The following is a 12,548-nucleotide window of genomic DNA, read 5'->3' as shown; positions in this document are numbered from 1 at the left end:
GTAGACTCATATTGTAGAATAAAGGGAAAGGTCATAGGACCTCTTGTACATCTCAATTCGTGTTCTTCTTGCATTCTTTCCAAATAACACTATTATTCTACATCCCTGCCAAAAATCACTGATTTTGGTTTGGGAATTGATTTCTTTTATTCAATTCCTCTTGTTGATTTGTACTAGTGTCTATCACTAGTATTAGAGCACCAATTTGGTTCCATGAGGGAGTGGAACTACCAACCCCGTTATTACTCTACATATGATATCGACACGAAGGATGGTAAGAGATGGCGATAGCTGGACACAAGAACATGAGGAAATGCGTCGAGAATATGAAGAAATGCACCAAGAATGTGAATAGCTCTATTTGCATTTAGAGCTTAATGAGGCATGAATGAATAAGACGAAGAAGATGCTTGTGGCGATAACAACCAAATTAGGAATTTCAAGAGGAGATACGTTCATCAGGGAAGGAAGCGAGAATGATGAGGAATTCGATAGTCACAAGCAACACTGGATTCACAATAGGTGGCGGAAACTCGATATTCCTATTTTTTCCGGTGACGACGCATACAGATGGGTCCAGAAATTGGAGCGATACTTCGTTATCAAGGAGGTTACGGAGGAAGAAAGGATGCATGCCACCATGGTCGCGTTGGAAGTAGAGCCCTCGGTTGGTACCACTGGTGGGAATGTCGAACCCCTCTCCAACATGGGAAACTTCAAGATCGCAATGGTGAGACGTTTCCAACCCTCGATGATACAAAATCCCTTTGAATTGCTACTTTCTTTGAAAAAAGAAGGAAATGTTGAGGATTATGTTGAAGAATTTGAGAAGTATGTAAGTGCCTTGAAAGAAATTAATCATGATTTTGTTAGGGGGATATTCCTTAAGTTAAAGGAGGAGGTTAGGGTAGAGGTGAGGTTGTATGAGTTGGACACTTTACCCGAGGTAATCCAGAAGGCTATACTTATTGAACAAAAGAATATGAAGTGACCAAGAAGTTCAATAATAGTTATACTAAGCCTTCTAGTTCTTACCGAACCAACACTTACAATAAGGTGGTGACCTTTGACGCCCATTCTTCCCGTAACAACAAGAGAGAGTCGTCTTCTATGGGAGTGTGGTTGTTGCTTCCAGAAATACTCAGGAAGCTGAAAGCTCCAGGAGTAGAGGAGATTAAAAGAGGTTAACTAGTGCAGAGATGACGAAAAAAAGAGAAAATGGTTGCGTTTTAGATATGATGAACTCTTAATTAGGGACCATGTGTGCAAAAACAAAAAATTGAGGATGATTCTACTTGCCGAGGAAGAAGATGATGAGAATGAGGTGGATATGGGAGAAGGATTGGAAAGTTTTAATTCTCTACAACTATCCATGTATTCTATGACAGGACTCACATCCACTAAGTCATGGAAGGTAAGGGGAACTATAGGGGAGACGACTGTGGTGATTTTTATAGATTGTGGAGCTTCCCACAATTTCATTCCAAGGGAATTGGCGGACATTTTGCAATTAAAGGTAGAAGAAACTCATGCTTATGTTGTAGAGGTAGGAGATGGACATAAGGTCAGGTGTGAGGGAAAATGTGCACAACTCAAACTTTCTACGCAACAACTAGAGGTGATCCAAGACTTTTATTTGTTTGGCTTGAAGGTAGTGGACCTGGTATTGGGATTGAAATGGTTAGCAAGCCTGAAATAAGTGACAGTTGACTTTGGAAGAATTAAATTAACTCTCAAAGGGGGGAACTCAATAATCACAATAGAAAGGGACCCCGTATTAACTAGGACAAAACTTTCCTATGGAGCTTTCATGCAAGTGCTTTTAGAGGAGGGGGAAGGTCTGCTATTGCACTGTCATATAGGACACGATTTTAGACAAGATGAGGGAATTCCAATAGAATTGAAGGGAGCCCTACAATAGTACCAGGATGTGTTCCAGAATCCTCAAGTGTTATCATCCTCTAGTAGGCAAGATCATGCCATTCCCTGGAAGGATGGAGTTGAGTGATGGTTTAATTTCAACTATAACAGCTCATCAAGAATGTCTCCTTTTTGAGTTATGTATAGTAGGGAACATCCTATGTTGTTGAAGGCAGTGGCTATAACTTCTAAGGTAGAGGAACTAAATAGGATGTTTGCCCAAATGGATGGTATCTTAGAAGAATTGAAACACAACCACTCCAAGGCGTAGAATCAGATGAAGCAACAAGCTGACAAGCACAGAAGGGCAGTGGAATTTGAGGTAGATGATTGGGTGTATCTCTAGTTACAACCTTACAAACTGAAATCTTTGGCTGCTAGGCCTTATGCTAAGTTGGTTCCACGCTACAATGGCCCTTATCAAGTGATTAGCAAGGTGGGATCCGTAGCCTATAAATTGGCATTACCTTCGCATGCTAAGATTCATCCAGTATTTCATATATCATTCTTGAAGAAGGGCTCTCAAGCCTCACCAGCAACCCCATTCACTAACACCTATGTTGAATGAAGACTTGGAATTGGAAGTCTTTCCACAAGACATTGCTAACAACAGAGAGGATAATCAGGAAACGTTGGAGGTGTTTGTTAAAAGGCAGGATCTTCCTAGCCATGATTATACTTGGAAATGACAACTACTATATAAGACAAATTTCCAGACTTCCTACATGAGGACAAACTGATTCTTTTAGGGGGATTACTCATAAGATTTGGCCTAAGCCTAGTATTAAAAATGTGTATAGAAGGGGAAATATGTAAGTCTAATTAGAGATTTCCTAATTGTAACACATTTCCTAAAATGTCCCTAAGTAGTTAGTTTGTTAGACTTTCCATAATACTTTTTAGCTAAGCTATAAATAGGGAACTAGCCTCTTGGAGAAAAAGGAGTAATTTGGAAGTATATTCTGATTATGGAATCAAGGGAAAGGTCGTGGGACCTCTTGTATATCTCAATTCTTGTTCTTTATGCATTCTTTCTAAATAACACTACTATTCCTACATTCATTCCAAGAATCACTGATTCTGGTTTGGAATTTATTTCTTTTATTATATGTTATTTGCATATTCTATTTTGTGCACTAACTGTGTATTATCATCTGTAAGAGTGCATATAAGTTTAGTTGAATCTTGGTAATCTTGGAGATCAAAGAAAACTATTTTTCAAAGAATAATAACTGGATAATCAATTAGGTTCTTGAGATAATCGATTATATGCAGAATTAGATAATCAATTAAATTTAATCGATTAAATAGTGAGGAAAATTGTATATTCCTTTTATTAATCGATCAATGGTAATTGTGTATCGTACCACCTATTCACCCCCTCTAGGTGAAATACATAGCCTTGTGGGACCTAACAAAAGGATTAAGCAATTATTGAGTTGGACAGAGATTTTTGGTAATCGATTACTAGATTGCTATAATCGGTTACTCAGAGTTGTTATACCAGAATTTCAAATCCAAATTGAACACCTTTCGTCCAAAACGAATGATTTTAATTCCAAATGCCTCCTACCTTTGTATTGAGGTATGATGGATGGTTGGAAACATATTCAAAGGTCATGGAACACCCATTTCAGGACACACAACTTTCACACCAATCTTTCATACAATTTTCTGCACTTTGTTCTCGCAACTTTGAGTTTTAACTTTCAAATTTTTTCTAATGTTACACCTTAGTGTTGTCTTTGATTTTTCATACCTTAAATACTAAGAGCATTGTGTACTACTTATATAGAAAGATCAAAAGGATTGCAAGTTATAAAATTGTCATATCTTGTAAAACAATTTTTGTCCTAGTAAATTTCTTCAATCATTTGCTGTACATTTTTTCACCATAGGGTGTAGTGAAAAAAGGAAGAGTGTTGCTTAGAAGATATGTTCTTCTAAGTGTGTGTGAGATATTGGTGAGTGTGTAATGTACTGGTGATCTCGATGTAAGATTTGTAATTGCAATTCAAAATATGAAGTAAAAATATCTTGTGTTGTAAGAGGGTGGTACATAACCTTCGATGGACAAGAAGGTGAAATAGTATAAAATTCCTGGTATACTTCTACTCTTCTCCCGACTCTTTCATTTTTAAGTTTTGTACTTTACTTTCTGCAACTTATATTACGCTGCATAATACTGTAATATTTGAAGTTGTAAAAATTATCACTTGGTACATAAAACTAATTAACCTCATCCTCTTAGTTTTTCATCTTGATCTTACAATTTCTTTTTTGTATAGACAATAATAATTATAATTTTAGCAATATTGTTAATGACCAGAATAAGAGATGCTTGTTTTTATCAAAAAGTAACATAAGTAGTTTGTGTTGTCATGACTCTCAATTTTGTTAACTTTTGAAGATTGTTTTTATCCAAAAAAATTTATATTTTAAATTGAAATTTTCAATTAAACATAACAAATATTTTAATATAAAAGAGATATGACCTCGAAAAGCAAGTTTACTAAAAAAATAATGTAGTAAAAATACAACAAAATGTCTGAAATCGACCAAAATAGACAAAGTTGTATATAGAGAATCAACAACGCTTTCTTGATGAAGAAAACAACATCGTATTATAGACATTCTATGCCGCTTTTCCAAGAAAGCACTATTGTTTTAATTTCATGATGCTTTTTTAAAAAAAATGCCATTGTATTTATCATATTCTAAAATAAGGGTGACAATTGGATGAATTTGGATGAATATGAGTTTGAATCATAATGGATGGATGGGAAGCCATCCATCAATTCATATAAATTCCTTAAATCATATTTCTAAACTATCCAATCCATCCATAGTCAATGAATTCTAATTCATCCATTTCATTCATATATCCATTTTAATGGATTAGATGGATGAATTTCCAATACATTTTTTTAAATTTGAACTAAAACATTTATTGAAGGAAAAAGTTTTTTTTAAATTATTATTTAATAAAACATTTTTAAAATCAATCTAAAAAACATTTTTAAAAAGTGTTTTTTTAAAATACTTTTTAAAATATCTTAGTATTTAAATTTACCTCTGAAATCTATAAAAGACAATAGTATATGTGAGGTCAGAGATACTCCATTATACAATTATGCGTTTTTTCTTGTGTTCAATCATAATACTCTAATGTTATATCAATTTTTATTGATACTTTTTGAAAGAATGCTTTGATAAAAAAGATAATAAAGTTGAATGAATTATTTTGTTAGAAAGAGAGTAGTTTATATCACCAGTATCACAATGGCTTCGTGTTGGCTGGTCCAACCAGTGAAATACCACTACGATACAACATTTATACCGACCATACAATTATGCCGATAAAAACTGATCATATCAGCCGGTTTTCAACTGAACCGTTCTGGTCATACCAGCTAGTTCATTTAAAATTATTTTTTAACGAAAATGATTATTTTTACCAAAATATTGGTATGAATGATCAAACACATAATTACTACATTTTTATACATCTAAAACATAGTTACAATATACATTTTTTAACAAGTGGTATAAATAAAAATAACTATTGTTTTCTTTATTGATTTTTCAACATTAATATGAATATAAAATATATGTATATCTAACTTCACCAGTATGTGATTTAATTAGTAATTAACTAGTTGAACCACCATTCCACTATACCAGTACTTTGTCTGGTTTGATAACCGGTATGGTATTAATAACATTGGTTTGTATTTTGCATGTTGGGTTTGCATATCAAAGTTGGGTCTGCATATTGATTTATGGGAAAAAATATATCTTTTTGGATGGATTAAGTATCCATCCAAATGGATATACCCATAGATATTCATTGGATGTAATGGATGAATTTGAATCTATTCATTGTCAATACTATTCATTAGATTATATCCATTTAAATTTATTAGTTCTAACAAATGTATTTAGATGAATTTAATTTGGATGAATTGTGGATAATTGTACCGCCTCTATTCTACAACATTTTAGAAATGCCATAGAATCTAATCCATAATTCTACCATATTCACATAGGCAACACTCAAGCATTGTTGAATTGCAAATATAATGTAGTGAAAGATTTTTCAAAAGATCTGATAGGATTTTCAATGATCTTGAATAGAATAATTCTTTTTTAAACTAGGGATGATAATGAAAACCGAACTTTTGGGTATCTGTTCAAACCCAACCCAAAATTAGCAAAAAAAACCCTATTGTGATTGGATTCAAGTTTTACCCAAAATTAATTTTCTGGATCAAGTTTGGTATAACCATTACCCTACCTCAAACTCATCCCAATTATACAAATATTATGTGTGTCTTCTTTGGTGCACCATACATGTGCACCGAACAATACTCTGTTATCATCATTAGTAATAGGGAAAATGAAAAAAGAAGATAATGCAAAATGGAAGGCATCATAATTTTTTTAGTCATTCATGCGATAAATATGTGCCATTAATGGTTAGGAAAAAAGGAAAATAAAAGGTAGATGAATGAATTTAGTGGCAGTTTGCATATTAGAAATGAAAGAAAACTCATTCCTCATTTGGAGGATCCTATGCTCTTATATCACCTTTAGATATTATGTTGATAAAGGTGTCAAGCCTACTGAGTTCGGTTCGGTTTGTGATTTCATGTTTAAATTTGGGTAAGTGCAAATCCGACTCCAATCCATGAGAGCACATCTGTTGTCCCATAAAAATGTGTCACTCCACGTGTCACTGCGTGTGATTGATTGAAAAATATATTAAAGTTAAAAATTTAATAATTAAGTATTTTCTAACCAATAAGATAGAAAATGTTCACCTCCAATCTATCTGGTTGTCATTCATATTGAAAACTCATCATAATAAAGTCTTTCATAAATAAGAGAAATTGAAAAGATTTAACATGACCACACAGTTTCAGTAAACTTAAAACACACTTTATGACTAAAAAGAAATACTGAATCAATGGGAGAGAATCAATAAATTGTAGAGTGTAATATCTGCATACTATTAGTGTAAAAATTTATCATGGTTAATATATCATTTATCATTCTTTTGTATTACTTTTTAGAATAATCATTGATAATTGAAATGAATGATGAATAATACAATGACACAGTATAAAACTCATACACCGCCATTATATACATTTTTTCTCAATAATGCAATTTAATTATCATGCAGTTAAATCATGTATGGATAGATAGAGTCATATAGACCACTTGTTGATCTTAGATAAGATATGTGTCACAGACAAGTTATGAAAGCTTTGAGACAAATAACATGCAACATGGAATATCAGACATGTTATTCTACCATGAAATGCATGTTCAAATTATCCCTAATGAATGTGAACATATCTTCGGCTAATCTTTTGGTAAAAATATTAGCCCATTTTTTGTTATAACTACAAACTTTATATCAAATACACCTTTTTAAACAAAATCTCTTGTGAAATGAAGTTTGATTTCAATGTGATTAGCCTTGGAATGTTTGAATGGAATTTTTAGTTAAACATATAGCACTTGAATTATCATACCATATTTTTATGTATCAACATTTTGCTGATGTATTCTGCTTTTGCATTGTATAATGCAGTGCAGCAGACACCATATTTATATGTTATGCTCATTGATAGGATAGTGCTGAAGTTGATATTTTATCCATAAGTTAGTTGATAAGATCGAAATCTAAGTAAGATCATAAAGAAAAAGTGAACATGTAAAATGTATGATCGTAATATGGATCGTAAGATCCTATCAAACATTAAAAAAATATTTACCGGATTTACATAACTTTTTTGATGAGGAGATGGGAAATTGTGCTAACTACCACCAAGATTTGAACATAGTGTTTATCATATTGGGGCTGTGATTTAGTTTGGCAAGTATTAGTTGTGAGTGAGAATCCACTCGAGTACTAGAAAGAAAATTAATAGACAAAACCAAAACAAAACGTAATAACACTTGTATCTTTTTATTTATATTGAGATTACATTTTTACTCTTAAAATTACAAATAAAATACTTCCTCACAAACACAGTATTGAAGAGGAGTCTAGTTCAATACTTCTTTTGTCTGTTGATTTGCCCCGCATAGCATGGGCTACACCTAATGTGAAATGAAAACTCTTTAAGGCACATAGTTTTAAAAACAAAAGGTTGAACTTTAAAAATAATAAAAACTAAAGGTGCACCCATGCAAGTATCAAATGTACAACCATCTTCATTAATGGAGAGACAAATGCTACACAATAATACAAAAATAATAATATGTAATAAAACTTTTGTCCCTTTGTTTACCATAAAATCACATTTTTGTCATTGAAAATATGAGTAAATGGAGAGGATCATTGTTCATGTACAACATACAATAAAATACAACTAAACAATACTCATTCTAATCTCAAGTCAAGATCAAAAGATTTTTGCTACATTCAAGAACAGAATTTCAGAAAGTTCACAAATTTTCCAAAGAGAACACTTAAATTAACACAAACTGAAGAGCTAGCGACATGAATAAGCAATGTGCAGCAAGATAGTGCAACTAGAAGAGGATCAAATAAAGTTACAGCACAACAACATGAATGACATTACATATCAGGCAACAATACTTTTAAGCTAGACCATCTTCAGTGGTAGGAATGGAAGGTGAAAGCGAATTGCGTGATTCATCGTAGTCCTCTCCAAGAGGAGATTGCTCCACCCTGATATCCTCAATCATCTTGACAACTTCTGCCATTGTTGGCCTTTTCTCTGGCTGTAGCACCACACAAGTTAACCCCACATGCAGCATGGACACAAGCTCTTCCTCAATGTTCTTGTAGCGCAAGAGTTCTTGATCAAACACCTCTGCTGTCCACTCTTCCTTCACAACCGACCGGACCCATTTCGGAAGATCCAAGGCTCCTTGTTCCTCTTCATCCATTCGAGGTCGAGCGGGTGAAGGGTACTGTGATGAGGGAGCTTTACCTGTAAGCACTTCCAATAGCAACACGCCGAAACTGTACACATCTGCTTGCTGAGATAGTCTCTTTGTTTCTGCTTGTTCAGGGGCTCTGTACCCTCCTAATCTTGCAATGGCATGAACGGGGTTTAACAGCAGTGATAAACCAAAGTCAGAGATGCATGCAACACCATTCTTGTCAAGAAGCACATTGGATGATTTCACATTCCCATGTGGAACTTTGGCTGCACTATACTCTGCGTGAACCCGAGCAAGGCCTTTAGCTGCCCCTAACATCAAGCTTATTCTTGTAGTCCAATCTAATGGAATTCTTCCTGGACCACGGTTCCCTAATAATATTCAGGAAAGAAAAAACAAATCACAAATGACAATTAATTAGTTAGTTCAGTTTTGCTATTCATATACCAAAATCTGTACCACTTTCACCACATAATATATATCACAATTACCACGTAGTAGAGGTTCATCACAGGTTATTTATATTCTAATTGAATAATTGATTCAAGACAAATTCTATTGACGCTTATAGGTTTTTCTCAAAGAAAGTACACTTTGTTCATAAACTATCAGGTGTCACACTAATTAAGGATTGGAACTTGACAGTGTAATTTGCATACCAAAAACTTCAACTATATTCCCACCTGCTAAGGATGACTCAATTCTTGATTTGAAATTCAAGGTGTGTGTATAACTCTGATATGGATCAAATAATATTAATATTATATGTTACAACTTCCAAACTTATACAACAACAACCAAGTCTTTATCAACTAAGTGTGGTTGGCTAAATTAATCGAACAATGTCATAACACTCAATAATAAATGATGATCATTGATAAAACTGTGATCTCTATATCTTTCTTAATCATTTCCTATATGGTTTTTCTTCATCTCACTCTTCCTCTAGGAATTAGACTAGCTTTCATTTGGTCTATTCTCCTTACAGGGGCTTTTACCGATCTCTTCCACACATGTCCAAACCCACCTTAGGTGCGACTATACCATATTTTCTACATTAAAGCTACTCCAATTTTCTCTCTAATGCATTTGTTTCTAATCCCTAATACTTTCATTTCTAATTACTAATGCCATTCATTTCCAAGCTTATCAATACCAAAATTAGTTACTTCTATAGTCAACAGAAAGAAGTCCAATGTATGAAAAGTTGAAGACTAATGAAAAAGTAAAACTAACCATGAAGAAGAGCATACAAGCTCCCATTAGGAAGATAATCATAGACAAGAAGTTTTTCTTCCTTGGCATAATAATAAGCTCTGAGTCTAACAATGTTAGGGTGCTTCAGCTTCCCAATAACATCCATATACTGCTCAAACTCATGCCTAGCACAAGGGTTAGCATCCTTAAGCCTCTTCACAGCCACAGTGCTTCCATCATCAAGCACTGCCCTATACACAGTTCCCAAACTACCCTTCCCAAGCATCTCAGCAGAAGCACGCAACAAATCTTCCAACTCAAACCCACTTCTCCTATCAAAAAACACAAGCTTGCTCCTATCAGTTCCACTTGTTCCATCACTATCTTCAACACCACCAGCACCATTATTTGCATTATACACCTTATTATCACCCCCATAACTGCTTCCACTCTTTCTTTTACCACCTCCTCCTTCATTTGCTACCATAGAGTTTGAGCTTCTTCTTCCTCTTGCACAACAATGAGCTACAATGAATGATGTCAACACAAGCAATGCTACGCAATTTGCTACCACAATGGCCACAATGGCTCCTGGGCTCAACGCTTTGTTGTGAGTTTGGGTTTCAGGTCTGGCTACCACGCTTGTTAGTGGCAATGAGCTTGGGTTTGATGGAACCGTTTGAGTTGAATCGGGTTCGGGAGAAGATGGATATGGGTTAGAAGTGTTTGTAAATGAACAAGCTGGAAATGGAGTTGCACCACATAAACCTGTACAAGTTCAAGTGAAGGACGTTGTCAAACTCAACAAAAGTTTTACTAAGAACAAAAGGGTTAGCATTTTTGAGAAAATAGTATTTTTGAGAAATAACTTATCAAACACTTGTTCCATTACCATTTAATTGCTACCACTTTTCAGACAATTACAACCTCTTGCACTTTTCTCAACATTATAGTCTCATTTTAGTAAACTTTCCCTTATTTTTAAATTGTGATGGTAATAATGATTGCAGTTATTATAATTATGGCCAATGAGATATGAATTATGATTATAATAATATTAATTATTTTATTATTACAAACTAATTTTAAATTTTGGTGTAATTAAATATGGTCCAATATAATTAAGCTATAATCCAATATAACCGTATCATTATAATTTAGTATTACACTATAAAATAACATGCAGTTGTAACTGTAATCACAACAAAACTTAACACCATTTAGCATTTTTGAAAGAAGTTAAACACAACTTATTTTTAAATAGGTTTCTTCTGTAGCCACGTTGAAATAAGGTAAAAAATAATTAATAAAAAACATAACAATTATTAATAAAAAAATGTTGTTATGAAAATTGAACTAAATTTGAATCCAAATAAACTAATATAGTGGGTTATCATAAGTGAAGACCTTCATTGCCGGAAAAGCTCACATCCCCGAACTTCTTAAGCATGGTTTCAGGTATTTGTCCATAGAACTCGTTGTTAGTCATGTTCAATTCTTCGAGGTTAACCATGGAAGCTGAAAGGTCAGGTATAAAACCAGTGAGAACATTGTTTTGCAACCTTAACGTCTGAAGGTAATGCAACTGCAAAATCTCCTTCGGAATTACGCCACGTAAGTTATTATCGGAGAGGTCAAGGCGGAGAAGGCCCTTGGCAGAGGCTATCTCCTCCGGTATCTCGCCGGAGATATCATTTCCGGCGAGGTATATGAGTTTGAGGTTGGTGCAGTTCGTGAGGATAGGAGAAACGGTGCCGTTTAAGCGGTTGTCGTGGAGGTCGAGGAGGCGGAGGTGGGTGAGGGCGGTGAGAGGGTCGAGAGTTCCACGGAGGTTGAGGGAAGGAAGGGAGAGAGAGATGACTCGGTTGTTTGAGGAGCAACGGACGCCGCGCCATGCGGTGGAGCAGGCGTTGATGCCGGTCCAGTTTCGGAGGAGGGAGCCGTGGAGGTCGGTTTGGAGGCGGAAGAGGGTGAGGGCATTAGTGTCATTATGGTGTAGGCTAAGTGTGAGATATGGTGTAAAGATTAAAAAGATGAACATTTTCATGAGATGAAGATGAAGATGGTTCATGATGTTGGGAATGTTTGTCTTTGTTTTCTTGTTTTTGTTGGTGTCAGGCCGGAAGTGGAAACAATGAGAGTGTTTTTTGTTTCAAAATTAGTATAAGAAGTGGAGTAGGTTGTTCTTGGAGAGTGAGAATCTAAGACAAAAATTGGAAGGATTTTCATGTAGCATGATTAGAGAGAGAAAGGAAGAAGGGAGTGTGCATTTTTTATGTTAGGGAAACTTGGGAAAGAGAGAGTTCGTCTTACTATTATATATTTTGGACTTGGGGAATATATGATATGATTAAAATTATGGGGATGTCATATTCTATCTCATATGTTTTGTTTTAATCAAAAAAACATGTTATGTCTATTAAAACTTTGAAGTTTTTATTATTATTTTTAGTTTTACTTTATTATTATTAGTGTAAGATAATAAATATATATATATATATATA

General features: G+C 34.3%; 1 protein-coding gene across 2 annotated transcripts; it reads right to left on the bottom strand.

The window, feature by feature from the left end:
- Positions 8,329-12,340, bottom strand: LOC109328383 (leucine-rich repeat receptor-like protein kinase PXC1). 2 transcript variants are annotated; one of them, XM_019561827.1, is made up of 4 exons: positions 12,141-12,340; positions 11,452-12,104; positions 10,084-10,812; positions 8,329-9,218 (listed from the first exon to the last, which is right to left on the bottom strand). In XM_019561827.1, the coding sequence occupies exons 2-4, from the start codon at positions 12,089-12,091 to the stop codon at positions 8,539-8,541; spliced, it is 2,049 nt and encodes a 682-aa protein (XP_019417372.1). In that variant the 5' UTR covers positions 12,092-12,104; positions 12,141-12,340; the 3' UTR covers positions 8,329-8,538. The 2 variants fall into 2 exon arrangements, with proteins under 2 accessions (XP_019417372.1, XP_019417371.1); XM_019561826.1 differs by having other exon boundaries at positions 11,452-12,340.

The sequence above is a fragment of the Lupinus angustifolius genome, chromosome LG15 (genome assembly GCF_001865875.1).
Source record: "Lupinus angustifolius cultivar Tanjil chromosome LG15, LupAngTanjil_v1.0, whole genome shotgun sequence".
NCBI classification, from domain to species: domain Eukaryota; kingdom Viridiplantae; phylum Streptophyta; class Magnoliopsida; order Fabales; family Fabaceae; genus Lupinus; species Lupinus angustifolius.
This window is presented reverse-complemented; position numbering and strand designations above follow the sequence as displayed.

Excerpts from the sequence above, each read along its gene's own strand:
- LOC109328383 (XM_019561826.1), bottom strand. The coding sequence starts at position 12,115 with ATGAACCATCTTCATCTTCATCTCATGAAAATGTTCATCTTTTTAATC. Across the intron at positions 10,813-11,451 it reads GAGCTTTTCCGGCAATGAAG|GTTTATGTGGTGCAACTCCA; the intron begins GTCTTCACTTAT and ends GAACTTGTACAG. Across the intron at positions 9,219-10,083 it reads CTTGTATGCTCTTCTTCATG|GGAACCGTGGTCCAGGAAGA; the intron begins GTTAGTTTTACT and ends GAATATTATTAG.